This window comes from Anopheles cruzii, chromosome 3, assembly GCF_943734635.1.
Source record: "Anopheles cruzii chromosome 3, idAnoCruzAS_RS32_06, whole genome shotgun sequence".
Classification (NCBI taxonomy): domain Eukaryota; kingdom Metazoa; phylum Arthropoda; class Insecta; order Diptera; family Culicidae; genus Anopheles; species Anopheles cruzii.
Window position 1 is genome coordinate 33,037,634 of NC_069145.1, and position 26,058 is coordinate 33,063,691.

Here is a 26,058-nt window from a genome sequence, read left to right on the forward strand (position 1 = left end):
TGGTAGGCTGGCGCGATTCTTATCGTTGGCGTTTATAAGCCGAAGAAGGGGGCTTCCTTTAAGAAAAAAAACGCCTGCAACGCGGATCTGCTTTCGGGCCAGCAGATGTCGGAAAGTAAATTCCGAAATATTAACAGAGAAAATGAGTACATCTTCAGCGTAAATAAATAAGCAACATCATCGCGTATGTACGTCGCGCTTGGCAGTTTGGGGCACCGTAAAAATAGCGCGTTGTTGATGTTGCCCGTTGGCTGCCATGTGATGCGCACTGTGGGAGGGTTTCAGAAAAGCATGACCACTTCTTTATCGAACCCTCCATTGTGGGCCATTGCTGCAGCTTATTTTATGTGGAACGGATGAAGCAGGATCCTAGGTACTGCTTTCTTCTGTCAAATTCATCTCGGCTATCAAGTATTTGATTGGGTTCGGGTCTGGCACGCACAAAAGGTCAGGTTCGTGTTCGGCAGAATATCGTCCCAAGAATGTTACTTTCCGTCTTTCGAATACCTCTGATAGCGGTGAGCCGGTAAAAATAGACCCGCACCGAGCATGGTCACTGATTGGTGCGGCAAACATCATCTGATATGTTCATCCATTCGATGGATATGCTACGCCACCGCCACGATGGTTAAAGTGCTGACTTGCGAAGAAAGGTTTATCTGGGTTATTAGAGCAGTCGGGCCGTCGGCCGAAGGTCCGTTTGACACCGCCAAGAGTGGTGTCGCGATCACAGCACAGAGACACTTTCGTTGATGACCTACATTAATGGATGAGGTGGTGTTTAGTCAACTCTCCGAGAGGCTAGAAAGTTGCTTTGCCTGGTTCATGTACGTACCTGGATAGTAGACTTCTGAGCTGAGTCGGTCAGCCAGAGGTTGCTGTGTAATCAGTTTACTTAGAGCATGTTGTAATTATGTTTCAGGGTTTAGTTTGTTCGCTTTTTATCGAAGGTAGCTATGATGCAGTGTGTTTCGTGATCAGAATCTGTCCTGGGTAGGGCAGAAGCACTCACAATGAAATTGGTATCGAAGACGCAGTGGGCTATGAATGTAACTGAATATCCGTCGGTCCGCCGGTACCTTTATTTCCATTTTACGGTTTACATTCCATGCATAATTCAAGCACCCCAAGACATTCCTTCTAATCTCGACTCCGGTACCGGAATTATTGTGACCATAAAATCAATCGCGTCTTCAACGCAATCGTTGGAGAGCGAATGGTGAAGGAGATGCATACCGATCGGTGCAAGTTCGCCGTTTTGCACACGCAAAGGATGCATTTCAATCGTTCATTTTGTAAGCGACGCCACTCCGATGCACTTTCATCCCTCTCCTGCTGCGCCCCATTACCCTAATTGCACTCGACGGGGCTGCAGCCTGGGACGTAGCCCGTACGTTAGCATTCACGGTGCTTTACACTTCACCGTCATCCAAACAGCTTCTTCCGGCCGATCCGGCACCCAACGGGCGCATTCGTTCGCCTTTTCAACTGGGCTCAGATCGCCGAACAGAGCGCCAGAGCCATAGATGGATGAATGTACTATAGCGTGAATAAATTTGTAAAAAAATACGAAATTAAAATTGAACTTACAGAGGGCAGCGGGATGCAGTCAAGCAAGGAAACGTGCCCGTGGCGGACGGTATGCTACGGTTCTGTGCCGTAACCTGGGTGCGCCACGTGCACCACTTCAAAGCAACGGAACTTGGTCCGAGCAACCTGAGCAAATCTCTGTAATTACTACGATGCACTTTCATTTGGCTTGACGGAGATTGATCAAAGAAGTGTGATTTCAATGAAAACTTCTACTCTTGAGTAAAACGCTCCAAACTGAAGTGTGTCCCTGTGCAGGTTAGGAGTTATGAGGACGTAGAGTGAAGTTGTGAACAGCTACCTTATCACTGGGTGGAACGAAAATTCGCTTAAATTTGTCAACCGGCTCGTTATTTAGTCTGTTTGTACATCCGTTCACGGTCACTGTTGGTTGATGGAGTGTCACCGCACCGGATCGGTCTATCTTATTTTGCCTCCATGTTTACCACCGTTTACGCTCTGTACTGTTGGTCAATAAATAACTCGCGTAACCGCTACGGTCGGTCACGGGGGACGTACGTGGTCGGGTTTTCCGTAAACTGCGAAACCTGTGCCAATATGGGATATCCCATTTGGAGCATCGCAACGTGAGGGGTTCTAATGTTTCCCGTGAATTAGAAACCATTTGCGAACCCGATTTCGCGACCGCATGTCTATGCATTTCCAACGATGTGGATTAAGCTGTTTTCTTTAATTATGATCGAATCAGAACTATTATTGTACAAACCGCGATTTGAATTGTTTCTCCGGAAATCTGCTGCTTCGAATTTCCATGAATGATCCTTTCCCGCATAAATGTTTTTAACGAAAGAAAACATTTTTATAAACCAATTCCTTTTCACTGTTCAATGGATGCTGTTTTATCTGGATTAACTAGAATTAGTCGGAACAGTAAACCGGTGCGCTACTTCCACAGCGGTGATTACTGGCCGGCCCCATTCTAGTAGCTGTTGGGTTGTGCTATGTTTATACCCAGTGAGCCAGTGGGCATATTATTAGCAGTCAGTGTGACCATCATCGCTGCTGCTGCTGCGTCCACTTAAACCTTGTCCCCACCACCGTCGTGCATTAATTAATTGAATCTTGTTCAATCAACTCCGATGCGTCCCTAATATTTCGCGAGCCGTTTTTCGTGCCACGGTTTTTTTTTCTCCCGCCTGATTCACACACTGGCGGCCCCCTCGGGGAAATGCAGTCGTGGTCGGCTGGTGGTGGCCGATTGAAAAGTTCCTGCACGTATGTACTTTGCAACATTGCCGGAATCGGATTAGCCTACATAGTGTGTGCGCTCGGTGCGCTCCGGATGGAATCAGACCCGTTAATCTGCGGGTGTATGTTTTCTACAATAAGCACCGAAGGTCACACTGGACCTAATTCACCGTTGGCGCTAATCTCGCCGGAGCTGACTACTCTGGTCCCGTGGGGCACCGTTGCGATGATACTGATCAGTTTGGTTTGTTTCTCGTTTCCGTCAACAGCGAAAGCGAATTACAGTGCCCCGGGCAAGGAGCACCACATCGATCTGGACGTCGGCGATACGGTGGTGATCGAACAGGAGTCCTGCCAGTGGTACTACGGGCAGAACAGCAGCTCCGGCGCGTCCGGTGTGTTCCCGAAGGCGTACGTCCACGCGGTCGACAGCAGAACGTCTCGCGATGGCGATCTGGTCATCCAGCGCAGCGAGATCGTCGAGGAGATCACGACGGTGCTGAGAGAGTGGCAGTACCACTACCGCAGCCTGTACCTCGCGACCGATCGCTGCTTCAAGCAGCTACAGGGCAAAATGCTCGAGCTGATCCGGCTGCGCTCGCAGCTACTGTCCGGCAATCTGCCGGTGGACGAGATGCGAAACATCAAACTGAAGGCGACCAGTGAGATCGATACGGGCAACAAAATCCTCCAGCTGGACATGATCGTGCGCGACGAGGGCGGCAGTATCCTGGACATCGAGCGCACGTCCACGACGCAGCTGTACGAGCATCACGTGAATGCGGTGGACCGTATCAAGCGGGCTAGCACGGCCAACAGCAAGAACCGCAATCTGGACATTGTGAACCGCCACTCGCACAACCTGCTCCTGTCGGTGCACAACTTTGTGTGTCGGCTGAGCGAGGATACGGAAATTATGTTCACCCTGTACGATGGCGACGAGATGCGGGCCATCACCGAGAACTACGTGGTCCGGTGGAGCCGCCAGGGCATGGCGGCAGATCTGGACCAGTTCAACAACATCAAGGTGCTGTTTACCGATCTCTCCGGCAACGATCTGAGCCGGAACCGCATCTTTCTGGTGGCGTACGTCGTACGGATCGGTGCGATGGACGGCAAGGATACGGACGTGCGGCGTAGCAGTATGGCCAACTCGTCCGGCTCGGGGAGCTACAAGATAAACCGAGGTCATCTCACCGCACAGATGAGTACCCCGGGGTCACCGGGTGGTGGTACGGCCGGTGGCGCGGTTAATACCGCGTCGTCCACCGCATTCGACCACCACATGCGCCGACCGTTCGGTGTAGCGACGCTGGATCTGAAGCCGATCATCAAACGATCGGAAGATTTCAAAAGTGACACCCAGCTCAAGATGCCATTTATCGCGTGCGAAAAGGAACCGCTGGAGACGACGCTCCGGAAGCTGATCACCAACAAGGACCTGGGGGAGAAGAGCGATGCGGCGATCTGGATCAGTGTCGATATTCTGTACGGTGACATTAAGCAGGTGCGTGACGAGTATCCGCACCTGGTGCTGGGAAATGTGGCGTTCGCCCGCAAGATGGGCTTCCCGGAGGTGATTTTCCCGGGGGACGTGCGCAACGACCTCTACCTGACGCTCGTGTCGGGCGAGTTTTCCAAGGGCTCGAAGAGCAGTGACAAAAACATCGAAGTGACGGCGTACGTGTGCAACAAGGAGGGCGCGGCGATACCGGGCGTTATCAGTTACGGTGGCGGCGGTAGTGCGCTGAACGAGTACAAATCCGTCATCTACTACCACGAGGATCGGCCCAAGTGGGGCGAAACGTTCAAGATCGACGTACCGATCGAGGAGTTCAAGCAGTGCCATCTGAAGTTCACCTTCCGGCACCGCAGCTCGAACGAGGCGAAGGATCGGACGGAGAAACCGTTCGGTTTGTCGTTCGTGCGGTTGATGAACGACGACGGTACGACGCTGCAGCACCGGCGCCACACGCTGCTGGTGTACAAGATCGATCACAAGAAGTTTGACGACGAGTCGCAGTACAACTACCTAAACCTGCCATCGCTGGCCGATGAGCTACCGAACGGTAGCAGTAAACCGGCCATCCAGGGCTTCAGCTTGGCTTCTAAGGATAGTTTCACGATCGAAACGAACCTGTGCAGCACGAAGCTTACTCAGAACGTTGACATCCTGGGGCTGCTGAACTGGTCATCGCGCAAAGAAAAGATGGAAGAATCGTTGCACGCCCTGATGAAGGTACGCTGCGAGGAGGTCGTCAAGTTCCTGCAGGACATCCTCGACGCGCTGTTCAACATCCTCGTCTCGAACGACGACCCCACGAAGTACGACAAGCTGGTGTTTGAGTGTTTGCTGCGGCTGATCGAAATAGTGTACGATCTGAAGTACCAGCACTTCCAGTCGGTGCTGGATCTGTACATCAACGAAAGCTTCTCCGCCACCCTGGCGTACGAGTAAGTAAACCCAGCAAAGCGAGGTCACTGATCGAGCGCGCTAACGTTTCGCATTTATTTTCCCCTAGAAAACTTATCAACGTGGTCCAAACAGACATTCGGAATGCGATCAACAACATTTCGAAGGATCGTACCGTGTCCAACATCTACACGGTGAACGCGAACGATGAGAAGCTGTACCGGACGACCAAGTATCTGCAGTACATCATGAAGTTTATCATCCGGTCGCGGATGCTGTTTGCCGATCTCAATCAGGACCGCGATCGGGAACTGTTCGAGGCGAGCCTCGAAGAGCTGCTCGAATCGTTTAGCGAGCTGATCAAGTATCAGAACGATTTGCTCAAGTCGCAGGGTGCGCTCCTGAAGTACCTGCACATCATTGCGTCCGATCTGATGCAGGTGTACGATCCACTGAAGCTGGGCCAAAAGATTGTTGACATCATCACGAACGTACCGGCCGGGCGGTTGAATCAGTCGAAGATGACCTGCATCAAGGATGTGGTCGATTCGAAGCTGTTCAAGTTGCCCCAGTGCCGCGCCATCCTGCTGCCCGTGTTCTGCCAGCAGATCAAGGACAAGCTGGAAAGCAAGGAAGAGGTGAGTGGGCTGGGGAGGGGAAAATGTGCGCCACGGAACGACAGAATGTCGCACCTTTTTTCACCTCTTCGATGCTTTTGTTTTGTTTGCATGATGAGCTATGTTTTGTGCGTCTCTATGTGTTATGTGTGCGCTGCTGCTGTCCGGCTCGTTTCGACGGACACTTTTCTCTGTGCCTCCGTTTCTTTCTCACTCACACACTCGCTCACTCTCTACTGCTCTCACGCCTCTCTGTCTTTCTCTCTCTCTGTGTGCTGTCCGTTTGCCTGTGTGTTGCCTGTTTTGTTGTTTGTTGTTTGCCGCACCCCCATCACACGATACACACCGATGACCGGTGTTCACCATTACTTCATCGCTCCGCTAAGTGAAGTAGGTACTACACCATGCCCCACTAGCCGCCCCTGTGGGCTCGGTCGTTTTACTGTCACTGCAAATCGAAGCATGAGCCCTTTACTGTCACCATCGGTCACCACCTTCACGCGAGCCCTTGCCGGCGGACGATTAATGTCCTCGGAAGGGTTCGTTTAAGGGTATGGATATTTTTCCAATTGAAAATATTCACAACACAGAGGTCCAATCTGGGCCTCACAATCATCAATTTACCGGCCCCCCCTAGTAGACTTGGTTGTACATCATTCATCAGCCATCATTCCATTGTGCACTAGTGCAAAACGACCGCACCGCACCTTGAACACCCGAACATCATTTTCCCCACAGCCTTTGCCCTCCTTTCAACGATCCTTTCGCTCCTTTCATCATTTCCTGTTGTCTCATTTATTTCTAATCATTTAAAAAAACTCATCCCTTACATTAATATCTTCCCATTCACTTCCCATTTAATCACATTCATCACAACCACGAACATGTATTTAAATCAGACTGCAAGATTCTTCATACGTCAAGTTGAAGTTTAAAATGTTAGACTTGTTCTAAACACGGTGAAGGAGTAGGATTCTTACGTGTTAACAACATGACCATGACCCACAGTAATTATCATCCACACTCTCTGTAACTTCATTGTACATGATCAATCATTAAAGCCTAAGACTCCCATCGGTACTGAGGAAACTGTCATTTTGTAGTTATTCTAGTTGATCAATAATCCTGCTGAGTTTAACAATTGTATTTTCTTTTTCTCTTTTACCCCTTGTTTCCAATCCAAAAACATTCTCCCTCGGCCAAACCCGTCCTTCCCGACATCCACACCTCACCGCGTTCCTCACTGACTTGAAACAAAACAATGAAAAAAAAACAACAAAACCACTAAACAAATAAACATCAACAACCGACACTGTCCATCGACAACCAACCCGTCCATCTGGTGGCTGGAACCCACATCCGACACACGATCGCAATGATGTTGTATCGAAAATGTTGCTTCCCGGTAAAAATAAACTCATGTGAATTGCGCGCACCGATTTATATCCGTTCGTCTGATTCGTCGTGTGCGTCCATTGGTTTTTTTTGCACCCATTACTATGTGCACAACCCCTTTTTGCTTCCGACCTACATTTCTACTATTCCTCGAACTTTTTAATACCTTCTCTTTTGCTCTCTTGTTGTTCCGGTTTAAACTACCTTTTTCTACATTGATTATTCAATATTACTATGCGATTTTCAATTATTGTTTCGCGACTTTCTCTGCGTGTTTCGCGATCGCGTCGTGATGTTTCCCCTTTCTATTGTTTCTTTTTTTGTTGGCCGGTAATGGGCATATGGTTTTGTTGAATCATTTATAACCAACACGTTTGTTTCGGTTGGTTACGAACGGGAAACGATCAATCAAAAACAATATATTTTCGATACAAAAACACAACAAAACAAAAACGAACCAATCACAAACACTTGTACACACTCGTTCTGCACCATCTGTCGGATCCACACACAACCCCCGGGGGGGAGTTCACGATGGTGTGTGGTGTGTAACCGTGCTAATGATGGTGAACGTTGATGATGGTGAAAACTTACGTGATGGTGGGGTGACGATGCACAGGGTGACTTTATGTGCGACATACGGCAGCAGGAGAAAAATCTTATCAAAGCAGCCAAAGTGCTGGGGGAAAGCAAGTCCCAGCTTCACACGCGCGAAACCACAGCCAAAACAAAGGTACTCTACAGCTTTTATGATTATTGTTTATTCTTCAACCGCCTTATCTTTTTAGCCACTCCCCGCCACAGACTAGGAAACATACATATTGGCCATGACCGGCCGGTCAAAACCTAAACGCAATGTTTCCTTCTTTCGCGGCCTAATATGCTTCCTTCGGTACACACTCGCAGCGCATACTAAGTTGTTTGCCTTTCGCCGGCGGTTTTGCGTGCACTTTTGCCGTCTTTATTCAGAGTTTTTGCAATAATTTAAACTTTTCCCACCAGAGTGTTGTGTGTTTGTGTGTGAGCAGCGAGAGTGCCACTTGTGCTTTTGATATCAGTCTGATCTGTATGGAGTTTGGAGGCGAAGCTCACAATAACACATCAAAAGAATGCAATGAACATTTTGTTATAATAAAACTCATTTTACTCATTATTTGTTTCTAACAACGCGCGCGCCGGATGGGATTAGGTGGCCGAGTGCGTAAATATTATGAACAACATGCTGGAGCTGCTGTTCCAAAGCGTGGAAGACATTGGTCCGATCGATGGGGACGTACGGGACATCATGCTGATTCTGCTGCGAACGGTCATCCAGAGCTCGATCGCGATGGATCGCAGTAACCCGCTGGTCGGAAACCTGGTGGCCATTATGCTGGGCATTTTTCGCAGCATGAACACGGCCCACTACCAGTGCTACGTGCGCAGTTTCCTGACCAGCTACGATCTGCTGGACTTTCTCACCGAGATACTGCTGGTGTTCCAGGAGCTCGTCTCGAAGCCCGTCTTCCCGGCCGACTGGCTGGACATGATCATGCACCAGAACACCGTGATACTGGAGAGCTTGCGGCACTTTGCGGCCATCATAATGGAGCAGTTCTTCAGCCCGTTCGAGAAGCAGGTGTGGTCGAACTACTTCCAGTGCTCGATAACGTTCCTTACGCAGCCGGCCCTGCAGCTGAACGTGTTTAGCAAAACGAAGCAGTCGGTGATCCGCAGCAGCTACCGGGACATCCGGCGGGAGACGGTGTTCGAGATCCGGAAGATGTGGTTCAATCTGGGCGAACACAAGATCATGTTCGTACCGCGTCTCGTGGGCCCGATTCTCGAGATGAGCCTGATCCCGGAGGAGGATCTACGGAGGGCCACCATACCGATATTCTTCGACATGATGCAGTGCGAGTACTACAGCTCGCGGTACGCCACGGAGAGCTACGGTGACACGAAGCGCAACACGGCCCACATCAAGGGTAACTTTAACGACTTCGAGAAGGAAATTATCGAAAAACTTGACCACTACATCGAGGGCGGTTATGGTGACGCCGAGTACAAGGATCTGTTCTACGAGATTATGCACGAATCGTGCAGCAATCACAGTACGCTCCAAACGTACGGTGTGCAGTGTGTGCAGATACTGACTCGCCTGATGGAGAAGCTGCTCGAGTACCGGTGTCTGATACACGACGAAAGCAAAGAGAATCGCATGGCGTGCACGGTGAGTCTGCTGCAGTTCTACTCGGACGTGAATCGCAAGGAGATGTACATCCGGTACGTGGACAAACTGTACGAGCTGCACATGGAGTTTGACAACTTCACCGAGGCGGCGTACACGCTAAAGCTGCACAGCAACGAGCTGTACTGGGACGATACACCGTTGTCGCTGTTGCTGAAATCGAAGCGCCACTACCTCTTCTCGACGCACCGCACTCTGAAGGAGCAGCTGTACCGGAGCATGATCAAACTGTTCGACCAGGGCAAAATGTGGGAATGTGCGATTGAGCTGTGCAAGGAGCTGGCCCAGCAGTATGAGAACGAAGTGTACGACTACCTGAGCCTGGGCGAGCTGTACAAGCTTATGTCACAGTTTTACGAAAACATCCTACGCACGACGCGCTACGAATCGATCTACTACCGGGTGACGTTCTTCGGGCTCGGCTTTCCGGAGTTCTTGCGCAACCAAGCGTTCGTATACCGGGGCAACGAATACGAGGACGCCGGTTCGTTCAACATGCGCATCCTTAGTCAGCACCCGCGGGCCGAACTGCTGACGACGCTAACGCCCGGGCCCGAAGTGCGGCAGTGCGACGGGCAGTTTGTGCAGATCGTCAAGGTGGACCCGCTCAGCAAGGACGTTCGGTTCGGGAACAAAAACACACAGACCATCGCCTCCAATATAGTCAAATTTTACAAATCCAACAATGTGAGCGAGTTTCAGTTTTCAAGACCAATCCGTGACAGTAGCGCCGGTGCCGACGACATCGCCGGTACATCGTACGAACGGACGATCATGCGCACAACGGACCCACTGCCCGGTATTCTACGCTGGTTCCCGGTCAAGTGCTGCGAAACGGTTACGGTAGGGAAACTGGCCTGGTTTGACCGTCTGATCATCGGGCGTGATGTTAATTTCATTTTTTTGCTGTTTTGCCCCTTTTGCAGATAACACCACTTGAGATGGCGATCGAAACGATGGACACGAAAAATCGGGCAATCCGCGACCTGGTGCTCGAGCACCAGAGCGATCCGCGTATTCCGGTCCATTCGCTCAGTGCCATCATCAAGGGCGTAGTCGATGCAGCGATCAACGGTGGCATTCCTATCTACGAGGAAGCATTCCTCACACCGCTCTACCTGGAGCGGCATCCGGGCGACGATCATCTGGTAGCGCGGTTGAAGGATCTAATCGCCTCCCAGATACCGCTGCTCGAAGTGGCGCTGCTGTTGCATAAGATGAAAACCCCGGCCAGTTTGCTGCCGTTGCACGATCAGCTGGAAAAGTGTTTCGCCACGATACAGGTCAATGTGGAAGCGAAGTACGGCAAGCGGGTCACGGACATTAAGATCGATCGCGATGCAGAAGTAACGCTCCGTAGGCACATTTCGGCCGTGCCGCAGATCAGCATGGACTCTAGTCGCTTGTCGGAGGCTAGTGTCGGTTCGTCTGAGTAAGTAGCAATGTTCGAAAGTTCAAACCGTTGGGTTCTGGCGGGTACCTTTTACTTATGCGGGTTTCCTTCCATCGTTTGTGCATTGCAGCAGCGGAAGTTCGAAGAACCAGAATAGTCGTCCGACGACGACCAGCTCGGGAGGATTCAAAAATACCTTTGCCAATCTGGCCAACTTCAACACGGTCAATCTAGCGAGGTAAGCGAGGCCGTAACCAGTGATTCTCCACCGTTTCCGAGATGACTAACACCCCTGCGCCATGACCAACACTGAAAAAATGTTTCCTTTCCCTTCCTTTCATTGCGTTTGTACTCGTCGTCGACCCATCGGCATGAAATCGTTGAACGAAAACTGTGTCGTGCTAAAAACCCTGATTGGCCCACAAAATTCAAACGCCGCGCGCACACAGTGACTTGTTCGAGTTTGATCGAATAAGTTTGTCCAGCTTCACGGCCAACGGTACGGGTGGGAAAATCATTTCCAACCTTTCGACCAAGATTGGCAGCAAGCTCAGGCAGTGCGTATGATTACTATTTAATTTGTTCACAACCTTTCGGTTTTTGTGTCCGTACACTCACATGACACGGAGAGAGATATCTCTTTCTCCCTACAGTAGCACACACGCGAACATATTTATCTAGAACGCTTATGCAACAACACATCGGAACCATTTGTGTTGCGTTTGTTTTAGCTAAGTTCGCGAATCAATTTGTTTCTCGCATTGTGGTTTGCTTAATGTTTTTCGTTTTTGTTTTTTCTCAAAAAAACTCTGTTTTTCGTGCGATACGAAGATCGCTGCTGGTACTTGCTGGTGATATTTAGGGACGCGGAAGAGTTTCGATGCACCTTTGTTCGGAGGTGGCCGACTTACTGCTGCTCCTAGCAGTTACTACGCTTAATGTAGAAGCACTTTAAGAATTCTTCCACCGGGCTAGCTAGCAAAAAACAAAATAGACACACAGTCTTCTCGGAGTGCGTCAAATCTGCAATTGTCATCGCTTCACATTCGCTATCTGGTGCTGTTCAGAGTGCGGCCGACATTGATAACGAAGGACTATGCCACTCGGCAGCTGGTGTAGAGCGTATGATTCGCTGTGAGTCTGAGTGTTAACGTTTTACGTGTTTTGTGGTTCCTTCCTCTCGGTACCATCCCAAAGAAGCAGACCTTCGGCGGAGTGGAAACCTGCAAAACTCGAGCCTGATATCCGAGCGTAGCCTTTCTAATATTGACTGTACACATTCTCTCTGTTTGCTTTCCACGAGTCCGTTTGAGCAACACGAGTCGTCTCGTGGTTTTGATCCTCAAACTACAGGAGTGGTCCTAGTGCCACACAAGATCCTGCTCCATAGTTCTCCTCTAACTATCGTTTGCAAATAATAACAATTTGTCTCCGTTTTTTCTCCCCACTATTTCTATTTCTTTTTCGCTCTTTCTTTTCTCGTTTCGATGGTCGCACCTTAGACTCGATCTATCGTCACACATTCTGCATACGAATGGGAAAATTATGTCGCAGCATATTTTTTCTTTCCTTCAACATTAGATCGTTCGTTTCCGTTTTCCGCCTTAGCGTGAGGGTCTCTTTCGTTCTTTGCATTTTTCTGCTTTTTCCGCGCATCTTTATCGGGTTTAGTTTAGTTGTGGCCTGTTCGGGAGACTATTACTTTACTTCGCTTTCATTGCATCATTTCCCCGGCTTGTGTGTACAGAAAGAGTGTCTTTTTTGTTCTTTTTATGAGTTTTCCCTATTTGAGGTTGATTTCATTTCATTTTATATTATTTTTTCATTTTTATTTACGTCTTGCTCGTTGTATGACATCAGAACGTCTCTTGGCACCTCGCCCGGATCGAAGGCGAAAAAGGATAAAACTCTTACGAAGCGCCGATCGAGTCGAAAGGTAAGGTTTGGGCGATGTTACAAAAGGTGCCCTTTTGATGATGAATAAAAATTATTTTCTTTTACAGATGGATCGTGAGTCACTCAGCTTGTCGGTGTCCAACAGTCAATTCTACACCAGCCCGATATCGACCACAAGCGAGCACAGTTCCAGCGTTATGTCCTCCGACCGGGATAGCGGTGGGGCAATTAGTCTTCTCTCAACCGGCACCGTTACGGTATCCTCTACGGCGACCACACCAACCAACTCGTTGCATGTATTCGAACTAACCGAAGAGGTACGCATCCTTGGAAGGTGGCCGAGTTTGTTTCTTATTTGTTTCTTTATGCCCGTCTCCAGCTACACCCAAAGAGACCGCTACGTTCGGAGGTGGAGAAAGAGAAGCGTCTCTCAAGACCACCGAGTATTGCGACACCTACGATGAGCAACAAAACGATACCTGGATCAGGTGCGCCTACCAACGGCGCAGCCAGCGGAGACACGCACTCGATCGGCTCGGCGGAAAGCAGCAGTAACCGGAACTCGATCATCACGAACGATTCAACCACGTCTGAGGAGGATGCAGTGCCGCCACCATTGCCGTTGAAAACACGCACCGACAGTGACTACACCAATCTGCCATCCAGGACGTTCGAGCAACGGTTATCCCAACAGTCCACTAACGCAAGTCACTACATAACCTTTAAACCACTGATGACGTCACTAGACAGTGGGACGGGCCCCAGTTCGCTTTCAGCAGCAACCGTTGTGGCCGTTAATGCATCGTACGATGTGGTTGAAACGCGAAACCACAACATTTTCGTGATCAACACGAGCCCGTCAGCGACCTACTCTTCTCCTCCCGCTGGCAACGGTTTAGCGGGATTAGGAGGAGTCTATGACGACCGGAAGCGGCCACCGACACCACCACCGAAACCGGCACGAAATTCTAAGGCATAGAACGGGACGTGACGGATTGGTGATTGAGGCATTGAGGATTGTGGTCTGTCGTTTTAATGTAATTTAAAATCGGATGTGACACTATTCGATTGACGGAATTCGTACGGAACTAGAAGTAGCGCTGCCCATGCAAGCACAAACCTACATATTTATCAGATGCACGTAAAGACACTACAGAATAGAAGGGCAAAGTACAAACGCGGGTAACGATAACTTAGTCTTCTTGCAGATGTACTATTTTCTTAACAGGTTTACGTTAAAGGTAAAGACAAAAGAAGAGTGAGAACTACGGCCTAGTGGTACGGAAAACCAGAAATTGCGAATTTTATCATCAATTCAAAAGACTGTAGCAAACGATGAGGTGTGCTCCCGGAAAGGCAGGCCATACCTGTGAGCTATCCACAGAAATGATGTAGGAATTGGACGGAGAGAAGCTTTTAGGAATGATATTTAGAAAAAAAATGTTCGAAAAAAGACTAATAGATTAGCCGTCATTTGGTCGCAAATTACGTTACACTACAGAGCACAGCGCAAAAGCCATACTTTAACTGTTGACTAGGTTTTACTATTTTTGTTTTATGTAAATTCAAACTATAGCCTAAGCAAAGACGGACAAGCGGCAAGATCATTGCTGAGCAATAGAACCTCTAATGTGAGCATTTTTTATCGTCAATGCTTGGTTAGGGTTCCGCTTCTTTGTAGCCATAAGATCAAAGGTTCAATCGCTAGCACACCGTACGTGTGTGCAATTTCGGAGTAACCAAAGATAATTACGTTATTACTTGTGTCGGTTTCAAGTGTCGAGCCGTTTCCTGACCACAAACAGAATGAAAATATATATCAAATATATTTAAAACCTTTCTTTCGGTATTACGGTAGAAGGAGAGTAATGGTGTGTTGCAGTCATAATTGAGGTCGTGGCGAATTTATTTATTGGCGGACACGATCCCATTTGTGCGTTTGCCTCACACGAGGATAGTGAAATTCTACAAGTTGATATAAAGAATGTAAAAGGAACTTTATTTATAGAAAAATATTGCAATCACAAGATCGCACAACAGTGGTGGTCTTGTAAAAGTCCAACAAAGAATTCAACATTCATCGATTCGACCGTTTCATCCGCGACAGCACAATTCAGATTGCTTCACATTTCTTTTCACTTTATCTTATGCATTAGTTTTCTGTTTAACACAGGGTGATCATTGTGTAAGCTTAGTTTTAAGTTTTGTCTATTAAGATAGTAATGCAATGGCGTGAATAAATCCGGATATGAAAATAAATGTGAAAAAATGCTTACTTAAATTACTTATATCGCACACTTCCCGTGGAAAGGTGGTTGTTAAGGTACGCCATTGCCGACAGTTGCACTTTGCACATTGGTCTTACAGAGTTACATTTCACATATTTTAATTCTAGCTTCTTCTTCATAGGCCACATGTGCCACACTGATGTCATTGGCTCTTCATATTTATTTGCTCCACTCAGTGAGTTGTCAACTTTTATAAAATCGCGATGGTTCAAAGCAATAATACAGCATACGATCGAAAATACAGTTTTAAGATGAAAAGAACATTAGTAAAAAAAATGAATTATGTTTTCCTCCCTCTTTGACACTGGCACAGCCTGCTATAGAATGTCGCTTTCGATGCTACACTGACTGTTGCCAATGAAAAGCGACCGACTGTCTTGGCGTATCTTGTCAAGGTACCCCATCAGTTTCGCCTTTTGTTCATCGCTAGTTGCCCGTAGAACCGACGCCGAAATCATTCCGATTGCGTAATCATTGACCCGCTTCGCCATTCGCATGCTGGGCATCTCCAGGCTTACCGTGCAAGACTCGATTTCGAGCCGTTCTCGTTTCGGCACGATTGCTCCGGCGCTGCCATTTCTGGCTCCATGTTTTCCAAACCCTCGGGCACGGTTACGCGGTCGATTGGCGGAGGTTTGGGCTGTGAAGATGTTGGGCGCATTGACGTGACGTAGCACCTTTTCCTCGTTCAGCATGTCGCGCCGAAAGTTGGTGCAAATTTTCACCGCAAACACTCGACGTCCCCAAACGCAGCCGATGGCGTCCTCGAGCGTGAACACGATGCCCGTCTTTCGGATCTGCTTAAAGCACGTATTTTGGCACACGAACTGCACCGTAATCATAACGTTGTGGTTGTCCTTTTCCATGGGTAGCAACACCGCACAGCGCTCTTCGAATAAGGTCCCACCGTCCTTTCCCACATAACGCGAATGCTCGTTCGCACACCGTATTACATGCATGGTTATGTCCTTGTGTTTCTCGTCATCTTTCGCACGATGATTGGGACAACGCTGGATGGGCTCGTGGTAAGAGTCTGGCACCGTCGATAGTAACATGGCACGCACATGCCAACCTTGTCCGATCAACTTCGGGCTCAAATTTGCAGAGAACGAGCAAAAGCTATCGATTTTAACGAACAGTTTTTTGGCAATGTTCGAGTACACCCAGCCTGATCCTTCGGTACCGGACAGTTCGACCGAGAAATCTACACCACTGATAGAGAGTTCTTCCACCAACGGGTATTTACCGGTCGGGTCCTGCGAGCACCGTAACTGAAGCATGCTGTCTGGTTCGGCGAACAATTCCTGGCTCATGGGCGCCAACGAAAAGGAGTCGTCGTTAACTTGGGCGGCCAACGCTAGTGCGTTGTGCTCAATTGTTTCACTGTCGAAATCTCGCAGTTGTTGCTGTTGAACGAAATAGAAATCGAAGTTAATCGAAACAATCGAGCCAGATAATTACGGAAGCATACCGAATATCCGCTGCCGGCGAATAGGTCCTCCTCCGCGTTCGTATCGTCGCTGCAATGATGCGTAGGTTAGTTAAGACAATGTAAATCTTATTGTAATATAACAAAACTTACATTTCGCACGGAAAAGACATTGTTATCTCTACCTCCCAAGCTAATTTCAACTCCGTTTAATTTTAACAGCTGAGCACAGGATTCTATCATAACATGTCGCACTACCGGCGTGCAACATAACAAAGCATCAAACATGTAAATACATGACCGATAGAAGTCGTCACGGTTTTCTCGGAATCTCTTTGGTCGGTAAATTAATTTAACGGTATGACACAAAATAAGTCAGCTATCTAATAAAGCTTTCGGACAATACTTTCAACAGTAATACTCGATTTCCTAATGCTAGTTACGAAACAACGCAATTCAAAATAACGCCACAAAAACGCAGCTTCCACACATTTTCCAGTCCGACGCGAAATGCAACTGAAAACAGCTGGATTGTTGACATATAACGACATTGACATTGACAGATAAACGATAAAAAGTTCCTTTTCGTTTGACATTTTGAAAGTTATCGTTTTCGAAATTCACGACGTTTGCCTGTTTTTCAAGAAACTTTACGGTTAGCTCAAAACTCATTAAGCAGCCGTTACAACATGTTTTTACTTTGCTAGCTCATTTAAGTACACATTGATAGTTGGCGCTGTTCCTATAGGCCTATTCAGTCTCGTTTGGTTTCGGTGTCTAAGCCAATTTGTTTGTGACAATTTTAAAACTTTCATCATCAAATCAATAAATCTAAACTACCCAAAACAATGCGTAAACAATGAACCAACAAAACCACTAAAAGATATGAAATAAGCTCCATGTCCAAAATCTCCAAAACGATGATAAGAACCAAAAATTCCTATAGGTTCTGTAGCTATGAATTATTCCAAAGCAAATGCCGGAAGCTCAGATGTAATATCAGAAATCTGGAATCTATCTATTTGTTAACCGGAAACTCGAATCTATTCGCTAACCGGAAAGAATGATAGAAGGAGTACAACACTACAAAATTAATTGGTTTAGGAAGAACAAGGTTTCGAATAGTATTTGTAACGACAATTGGAAGCAACAATTTTCGATCAAATTAGCATGCTTTGATTAACATTGAAAGTGGTTTATCAAAATCAGCATTTGAATAATTTTTTATGTTCTTTAGACAATGAGTATGATTAATGAACTAAAACCAACATAGTAAACAATCATCCCGACATCTCACAGGAACGGACTGTGCCGTTTAAAATTGAAACTGATGAGAACATTCTCACAATCAAACGGCACAAAAGACCAAACGAAGCCAAATTGACTATAAATCAATTTTCAAAATATTTCGCGAATGGTGTCATAAGCTTGCCTCAACATTTGAATCGTGTTTCCAACGGTTCCGAAGATTTATCTTATCTTTTTCGGTTTAACATATTCGTGCACTCCAAACAAACATCCCATTCCGAGGCCATCGATCTGCAGATCGATCGAGCTTCTCTTCGGCTGGCAGCAGACGGTAGAGATCGGCAATTTGAAACTTGTTTGGAGTGACGAGCAACGTGTGAAGCTCAATCTCGCGAGAACAGCGCAGTTCGTTAGTATTCGTTCAACTCGTCAGCAGAACGCTCGTTGTCGGAGATTTCTGCGATTCGCGATCTCGTCTAACCCTCGCCATTGCAGTTTGTTTTGTTCCGATTGCTGTCGAAGGTTACTGTGCGGTTCGATAAGGCAATGCAAAATGATGTCCAATGACTTCAATCGATCGCTAACCGCATTGTGCATAGTTTTGTGCCTATTCGTGAATTATAGCAACGGTTTGCAAGGTAATACATTCGTGTGTAGAGCAAACAGGACGAAATAGGAAGACGCCGCACGAAACCAAACGATCGTAGCCACAGTCCCTTTTCGTCCTGTTCGTGTAGAACAGACACACTCATATGAACAGCGTCGTGGTGTAAGCTACTAAAACGCTTAAAACTTTGAATTATGCTTAGTATACCTTGCGTAAGTAGTAACAATCTCATGACGACGCTGTGCTACGAACATCCAAAGTGTATCATTAGTAGACTCAAAGATCAGAAACAGAGCTAGTAAACGGTGGGACACCAATACCTATCGCGTTCTCGGACCACAGCACGAGGCAAATGTTTGATCATGTTGTTTACATTTAAAATCGTGAGAATTTTTTAACGCCAATCACTCCATCGATCAAACCTTGGAACCTTGGCGAACGTTCGCATCGCGGCTGGCGATCGTGTAATTTGCTTGTATGATCGAGAGTGTGCGAAAAACTAAAATATTTAGAAACTTGTTCAGCGCTGTAAGATTCTCTGCGCTTCGTCTCAGTATGTGTTTGTGAGATTGTATAAAACTTATGACGTCATGCAAACCGCAATGAAAAGTGTGAAGGAAAGTGCGCTATCGGTGCGTCTCTGACTACAACCGGACCGATTGAACGCACAAAATGTAAATTTAAAGCAAACTAATGAATCTGTTTTGCGAATTGCAGAGGGTGAGCAGTGTGACCACCAGGGTGAGCCAGGAGTCTGTACGCCATATTCGAGATGCAAACCTAAGAACCGAATTACGGTGTGCAGCTACTCCATCCAAGAAGCAATCATATGTTGTCCACAGTCGCAGTTCGCTCCCATCGACAGGTTTGCGAAGCCTACGACTGACGGTTGGAATATGCGATCCGATGCAGAACGAGTTAGCGTTCGGAGTGAGTCTTTGTTTACTTAACACTTTACCAAACCCGTACTCTTTTGACTTATGTTTACCAACTTTTGCAGAATGCAACGAGTACAAACAGCTCACCACCAAGAGTGTGGCGATTAGTGCGCTCACGCTGAACCCGACACTGGTGAAGATCGAGGTTTCGAAGTGCGACATGGTCGTGAAGCTGATCGTCGGCGGAAACGTAACGAAGCCGGGAGAGTTTCCGCACATGGCCGCCATCGGGTGGCGGCGTCCGAACGGTGGCTATTCATTTGACTGCGGCGGTTCCCTGATCAGCGAGTACTACGTCCTTACGGCAGCCCACTGCTATCTGGAAGATGACGAAGGGTAAGAAGGGCGTTCGCTGTACACTCGTGCGCTGGTTGTTTAACCTTTTTTTGTAATATAGCTCTCTACCGTCGATCGTACGTTTGGGCGATCAAAACCTGCTCCGCTCGGATGACGGGGCCGAGCCAGTCGACTACGAGATCCTTCGCTTCATCCTGCATCCGGAGTTCAAGTGGCGCCAGGGAAAGTACAACGATCTTGCTTTGGTGCAGCTCCGCAATCGTGTCACCTTTACCGACTTCATCCGTCCAGCCTGCCTCTACGACTCCAATCAGCTGGCCACAAACACGGCCATCGCGACGGGATTCGGGTTAACGGAGGATTTTGGGTTAAAGTCAAACGAGCTGCGCAAGGTGTCGCTGTACATCTACGGGAACGACGTGTGTGATGCGAGCTACCGCGCAAACCGACACGTCAGGTTCGGCGTCCAGGACACGCAGATCTGCGTAGGAGATCAGGCCGGTGGCAAGGATACGTGCCAGGGTGACTCGGGTGGCCCGTTACAGATTACGCGCGGTGAAAACCAGTGCATGTTCCACATCATCGGCGTAACGTCGTTTGGGCAGGCATGTGGCAGTGCAACGCCGGCAATCTACACCAAAGTTAGCGCGTACCTTGATTGGATTGAATCGGAGGTGTGGTCATAGGAAAAAAGGGGTTACAAAGTCCTGGTGCGTTTAAAGGGAAAACCCGGACTAAACTGTCGAACGCGTTACTCGCCGAATCCATCGCAATAATATTTGCTCACGTATTCTTAGTGGTTTAAATGCTGTAAGAGTAGCGATCGCTGGGAATTCAGGACTGTGAATATGAGCTGTGGCATATGGGAATGGACTGTGAATGTGAGCACTGTGAAAATTGATAATAAATGACAATCGCATACTCACTCCTACTTACTCACAATCACACTTTCTCTCACTAATCACCTTGATCGTTTAATAAACCGCACATTGATTCGAAAGGAACTTAATGGTGAGACTACGTTATGAATCTCAGAAATATGCATTGATACTTTCAGTTTACACAAAGAAAGTTGAAGAAAGTTCAGTTGATGCAAAGAAATAGTGTTTTGTGTGTATTTCGTATGTATTAGATGGATACAACGAAGACGAGCTCTTTCAAAATCGTGTTACGTCTTGCCCTATGTTTTATTTCGAACGTCGATGGAGTATCTTGTGTTCAATTCCATTTAAAAAATATCTATTATCGTTTATTTTAAAGTCTTACGGAGCAATTTAGTGTACAATTTCAAATCTTTTTTTATGTATGATTTATGTTAGATTTTTTTATCGATTACACGATTACATAAATGATCATATCGCCGAAATTGTGTACCATTCAAGTTTACTTTACTTTCGACAAACGATAATATAAATTGACAAGGATATAAATTGAATGCTCAATCTTACTCTGGTGGTGAGTAAACTTTCACCAGCGTTGAACACTAAATTCGCCTACGCAATCTTTAAACTATCTTGTGGTGTTTCGGTAGTGGCGCTCCGACAAAGGTTAAAATTAAAAAAAAATCATCGTACATTGTGTTGATCTGTTTGGTTTTTCGTTTCGCCAGTTCGTGTGTACATTTAAGCCTTTTTCCTAATAGGATACTTTCACTTCTTTCTTTCTTTAAGCATTTCTTTCCCTTAAGCATCCCACGTGATACAACGGCGATGTCCATACTTATCATTGGGGAAGTACGCGCCTTTATAATGTACCACGCATCATAGAAAAAGCTTTATCACATACGGTTTTCAGTATACATCGGTTTCAGCATTCATTGTACATCCTTCTCCAAACACTCTGCCTATTGGGGCGGTGTGAAACCGAGTACTCCGCTCGTCGGTTGCGGACTTCCCCAAAAACGCGTTAACAGTTACGAGGGCTATCGTATGTACGCGATCGTCGTGCTGATCGCCTCCGAACGAATAAGGTAGAGTTACTTGAAGTAGCACCAGCAGCAGCTGGTTCGTTTGTTTAAATGTTGGGAAACTAAGAACGGTCGAAGAATAGTGTCCCCAACTTCACTTTATGTAGATTCAGCAGTTTTCCAAAACAAATGGCCCCCTTCCCAGAGGTTTCGGAAAATTTATGATTTCTTTGGTTTGTCGTTGTGTTTCCTTCCACCCTATCAACTATTGTTACGCGATTCATTCATCGAACTTCAAAGGGTCTTCTTTTACACAGAGTTGGGGGTTTCGAATCACTTGATTTGAACACTCACTCTCTTTCCCGGTCGTCAGTTAACTTCGGGTATTCCCAACTCACGCACACCACACGGCCAGCGATAACACTGAGTGGCGATCGACGCGATCGTCGCAGAGCCGCAGCTACACGGAGATCATCAACATATTCATTAGAGATCCGGCCACCGCTACGAAAAGGTGTTGTCTCGACGGGGCGACTCCGCGACGCAGAAGACGTTCGCAGGTATCGCAGCCAACTCGTGATCAGTTCAGCGAGAAGTTCCCCGTGTAGTCCCTGAATCGTGCCATCTTTCGTAGGACTTGAGGGCCCAGGCTGGGCCAGTGCGTGCGTACGAATTAACAGCAGCCCTCTAGGTAGTGAAATAAGCCAAAAATGTTATCCGTCGTTAAGTTTTCAACCGCCAGTTGGTTCGCGGTGGTCACCTTCGCTGTGCTGGTTGCTGGTACGAGCGCTGCGAATGGTAGGTCTGATGGGTCGTTAAAGATGTGGAATCAAAAAAAGGTACCCTCAAGTGTTGCAGCAGTCAAAGCGGTAGAGTGCTACAATCAAGATAATATTCTTATGAAGCAGCTATCGAAAGTGCGTATGAAGGTATAAAAACGGATCATCAGATCCAACACTTCGGTTGACAAGTACTGTTTACCTACTGAAATCTTCAGATGCCATTTGCATATTTTCACAACGACACCACTGCCGATGCCATCATGGTCCGTAATTCACCGAAGTCGATATCGAGGATCACTTACCAACGATCTTATCCGCCAGTTTCAACCACCGAACGGTCTTGGTCTGCCACATAGAGAATGTTGATCCGTTGTTACGTACTGTAACGTTGTATTTTTACGGGCAGGGGTTTTTTGGCCCCGCTCCAATCCCCTTGTCACGTCGGTCTCGGGAATCGAACCTAGGTTTGCTTCGTGACATCTACTAACGCTATCGACTACTCTATCAACGGGGGCCGATTTATCTACTCACCACGGATCACCGGCGTGTTAAAGCGGTTATTCGCAGTGTACCTAACAATTAACACATCACCAGGGAACATCCGAAAGCGTGATCTAGTGCCAAACGAACATGATTGATTGATGATGAGCTCAGGGCAAGAGTGTCTAACACCAGGGTGTTAGAGGCGGAACCGATGGGACCTGTTTTGCGCTCAAACTCGGTGCACAGCATTAGATATAACGCTAAAAATATTGGCTTTTTGCAGATGGAGATTCCTGTGCGTACGGCAGTGAAGCCGGCATATGCCGTGGATACAGCACTTGTCGCCCGATACTCGAACAAACCCGTGTGGTGAAGATTTGCGGCTACACGCCTAAAGAAGCGATCGTCTGCTGCCCCACGGACTACCAGCAACGTCTGCAGCAGCTCAATACCGTCAACAATAATCTACGGCGCAGCGAACAGAGTAGGTTACCGGAATCTCGAATGATTAATGCGCAAAGGATTATGAACATTCATGATTCTCTCTTCCAGAGTGCCGTGAGTACAACCGTTTGGGTGGCTTCAACCTCCTGCTCGGCACGCTGGCCGTGGGATCACCGGTGGTGCAGCATCGGGAACGGCAGCGTTGCCCGTCGGACACTAATCTTATCGTCGGTGGCACCGAAGCACGCTACGGTGAATTCCCGCACATGGTACGCATCGCAATTTCGAACGACGAGGGACAGCTGACGTTCCAGTGCGGTGGAACACTCATCAGCGAACAGTGGGTCATGACGGCGGCCCACTGCCTCGAGTCACGAAACATTGTGGTGCGCGTTGGCGAGGTGAAGCAAAACCATCCGGACTATCCCGACCCGATCGACATACGCGTGGAGGAGTACAAACGGCACCCGAAGTATAAATCGCGAACCGCATATCACGATATTGCTCTGCTGAAGTTAGCCCAAAAGGTAACCTTCACACGTGCCATCCGACCCGCTTGTCTCTACTCCTCGTCGGAAATTGATCGTGTGAAAGCGGTAGCCATAGGATTTGGAGCCACGGCACAGGGTGAGTTCGCGAAATGCTGCGAAAAAAGGCAGAAAATGATCGCATACTGACAAAACTAACCTAAACGTTCTTCAAATATGCCGATTACTTCGTCTCCGTTAGGTGGTGTGTCGACGAAGGACCTGATGAAAGTGACTCTAGATCTCTTTTCAACTCCCGCCTGCGGTAGCTACTTCCTCAATCACCGCCGAATCCCGCAGGGACTGATAGACCAACAAATGTGCGCCGGAGTTCTGGCCGGTGGCAAGGACACCTGCCAGGGAGACTCCGGTGGTCCACTGCAGATCTTTGCGAACGATGCAACCTGCACCGCTTACATCATTGGGTTGACTTCGTTCGGCAGCTGGTGCGGAGGCCAATCGCCAGGCGTTTACACGCGCATCTCGGCGTACCTCGATTGGATAGAGGAGATTGTGTGGCCGGAGTAATAGTTGCTATTGTGATCCAAAACGTTTGCGACACTATAGATCGTTTCGAAGTGACACAAAGTGCGTTTGCTGACGAATGTTCTAAGTCGAAGAAAGTACAGACGAACGGGCGAAAAGACGCGGCCAGTTAACCGCACGCATCCATTTTAAAAATACAGAGCAATTTCAAAAGTATGCACTCAGTATCAGAAGCATTAAATGTGGGTAAAAGCTAAGGAACCGGTGGTCTGCGGCGGTACTACTGTAGGTCCTCACTAAGCCACAATCGATTGCTTCGCTAAGAAGAATATATATTTTTTTAAATCTTGAGCTATGGACTGTGTCCTATTTCTGACTTCTATCGACAACTTGACGCAAAGCATCATGGAAGATACCGGGAAGATTTCCTCCACTGCGCGGGCTCTTAATTCCGGGCTTGTTAAAGAGTTAAAGGACGATGCCGTGCTTCGACGCGAACGCGCCTTGCCAGGATATTCCGAACGAGCTAACCGAACAGGTCTTTCCCGCGGTCCTTACGCCCGCTAGCAATGTTGACCGAGTCGCATTGAGTCTCCACGCAGGACCACGATGGTCCAGATCGCTTGAACAAATCAACAGGCCGCTAGTCTAAGGCCGCAAGGAGATTTGCGGAGAGATCTAGTAGCAGAACCTCCCAAGCTCTTCCGCGTACCAGTTCCTCTGCCACTTGGCGAGGCAGACAATGGACAATACGTATACCTAGTTTCGATTAATCTCTTTCTTCATACAATGTTGAGATATGCTTGAGATTTGTAGGTTTTTTTTTGGTATGGGAACCCTGATTCCATGTAAATGGCGAGAGTTATACCGACGCCTGTTATCTCTCTCGGCCCTGGAAACCGTTGTATGTAAAATTTGGAGCTTCTGAGATTATGCAGGACAAACTAGCGGAGATTAATTTCATATAGATTCGGTAAGCATGTTTAAATCCGTTGTCGAACATTTGCATGTTAAACAAAATTAAAAACCGATTCTGGCGTTTGAATGGAGGAGTCAACACGCGTTACGAGTGTTTTCAACACATGTTCCACGGATGGTAACAGTTGATTTTAGGAACCGGTTTAAAGATGAACCTAAAGCATCGTTTCAGTTGTTGGCGTGTGGGATCTGACTTCATATCCCTTCCGCTTCGTTGATTGTCGGTTTGTGTGGTGAGGTGTACCGCACGGGTGTTACGCACGATACGCAGTTTAGACAGTAGACAATCTTTATTTGCGCCGTATCGGACGTTTTTGCTCTATAAAAGCATGAGATGAATAGTAGAAACATCACGTGCGAACAGCACCATCGCGAAGACGAGCAAGAGGCCTAGTGGAGGGACAGCAATTGTTGACCGGCCAAATGCGGTAAATTATTTTCAATCGTAAGTTATCAATCTCCATTATTAAATCATTTTTGTCTAGAATTTAAGGAAAGTCGTTATTTCACTATTAAACTTAAACGACAAGAAAACATTTGTTGTGCACAAATTGTTTAGCATTACAATAATTACACCAAGACCCCTTTGATCAAGATTGAAAACAAATCTGAATCATCTAAGTAATGTAATAATGTAATGGGAGAGAGGGTCTTTTAACTCAAATAAGATTCATTTGAAAACATACAGTTCCATTTTTCGGTCGATTGTCGAATGAACCATGTTAATACTGATGCTTTTACTTTTTGCGTCTTACAATTCAACTGGTCGTATGTTATCAGCACATAGGAGCGATGCGTGCTTGGCATGGAACTTCATAAAAATACTGGAGCAGAACCTAAAAAGTGAGGTTATTCACATTTTATTTTCTAGTATAGGTGATTGTCGCTAATTGCCACAGTCC

The 26,058-nt window shown here is 47.3% G+C and overlaps 3 protein-coding genes across 3 annotated transcripts in view; 2 read left to right on the plus strand and 1 right to left on the minus strand.

Moving 5' to 3' along the window:
- The window catches only part of LOC128275275 (dedicator of cytokinesis protein 1), a 32,586-nt gene extending 18,567 nt beyond the window's left edge, over nucleotides 1-14,019 (plus strand). Inside the window, exons 2-11 of the mRNA XM_053013724.1 lie at nucleotides 3,069-5,253; nucleotides 5,322-5,850; nucleotides 7,844-7,957; nucleotides 8,414-10,297; nucleotides 10,381-10,886; nucleotides 10,978-11,085; nucleotides 11,297-11,404; nucleotides 12,708-12,783; nucleotides 12,851-13,060; nucleotides 13,123-14,019. Coding sequence (XP_052869684.1) covers nucleotides 3,069-5,253; nucleotides 5,322-5,850; nucleotides 7,844-7,957; nucleotides 8,414-10,297; nucleotides 10,381-10,886; nucleotides 10,978-11,085; nucleotides 11,297-11,404; nucleotides 12,708-12,783; nucleotides 12,851-13,060; nucleotides 13,123-13,722 — 6,320 coding nt within the window. The 3' untranslated portion in view covers nucleotides 13,723-14,019. The remainder of the gene's footprint in view (nucleotides 1-3,068; nucleotides 5,254-5,321; nucleotides 5,851-7,843; nucleotides 7,958-8,413; nucleotides 10,298-10,380; nucleotides 10,887-10,977; nucleotides 11,086-11,296; nucleotides 11,405-12,707; nucleotides 12,784-12,850; nucleotides 13,061-13,122) is intronic.
- Nucleotides 14,020-15,239: 1,220 nt separating this feature from the next.
- Nucleotides 15,240-16,633, minus strand: LOC128270254 (cellular tumor antigen p53-like). Its single transcript, XM_053007656.1, has 3 exons — nucleotides 16,614-16,633; nucleotides 16,503-16,551; nucleotides 15,240-16,437 (listed from the first exon to the last, which is right to left on the minus strand). Exons 1-3 carry the CDS (start codon nucleotides 16,631-16,633, stop codon nucleotides 15,349-15,351), a joined length of 1,158 nt encoding a protein of 385 aa, XP_052863616.1. The 3' UTR covers nucleotides 15,240-15,348.
- Nucleotides 16,634-18,141: 1,508 nt separating this feature from the next.
- Nucleotides 18,142-24,494, plus strand: LOC128270255 (uncharacterized). The gene is made up of 8 exons (XM_053007657.1): nucleotides 18,142-18,346; nucleotides 19,033-19,245; nucleotides 19,316-19,589; nucleotides 19,651-20,224; nucleotides 20,348-20,360; nucleotides 23,005-23,205; nucleotides 23,274-23,792; nucleotides 23,895-24,494. The coding sequence occupies exons 1-8, from the start codon at nucleotides 18,262-18,264 to the stop codon at nucleotides 24,218-24,220; spliced, it is 2,205 nt and encodes a 734-aa protein (XP_052863617.1). The 5' UTR covers nucleotides 18,142-18,261; the 3' UTR covers nucleotides 24,221-24,494.
- The last annotated feature ends 1,564 nt before the right edge of the window (nucleotides 24,495-26,058 follow it).

Bases quoted from the DNA above. Each gene is read 5' to 3' on its own strand.
- LOC128270254 (XM_053007656.1), bottom strand. From the start codon at position 16,633: ATGTCTTTTCCGTGCGAAAT. The intron at 16,552-16,613 runs GTAAGTTTTGTT...GCATCATTGCAG, and splicing joins ATGTCTTTTCCGTGCGAAAT to CGACGATACGAACGCGGAGG. The intron at 16,438-16,502 runs GTATGCTTCCGT...TTCGTTCAACAG, and splicing joins TCGCCGGCAGCGGATATTCG to CAACAACTGCGAGATTTCGA.
- LOC128270255 (XM_053007657.1), top strand. From the start codon at position 18,262: ATGATGTCCAATGACTTCAATCGATCGCTAACCGCATTGTGCATAGTT. The intron at 19,590-19,650 runs GTAAGAAGGGCG...TTTGTAATATAG, and splicing joins TATCTGGAAGATGACGAAGG to CTCTCTACCGTCGATCGTAC. The intron at 23,793-23,894 runs GTGAGTTCGCGA...CGTCTCCGTTAG, and splicing joins ATTTGGAGCCACGGCACAGG to GTGGTGTGTCGACGAAGGAC.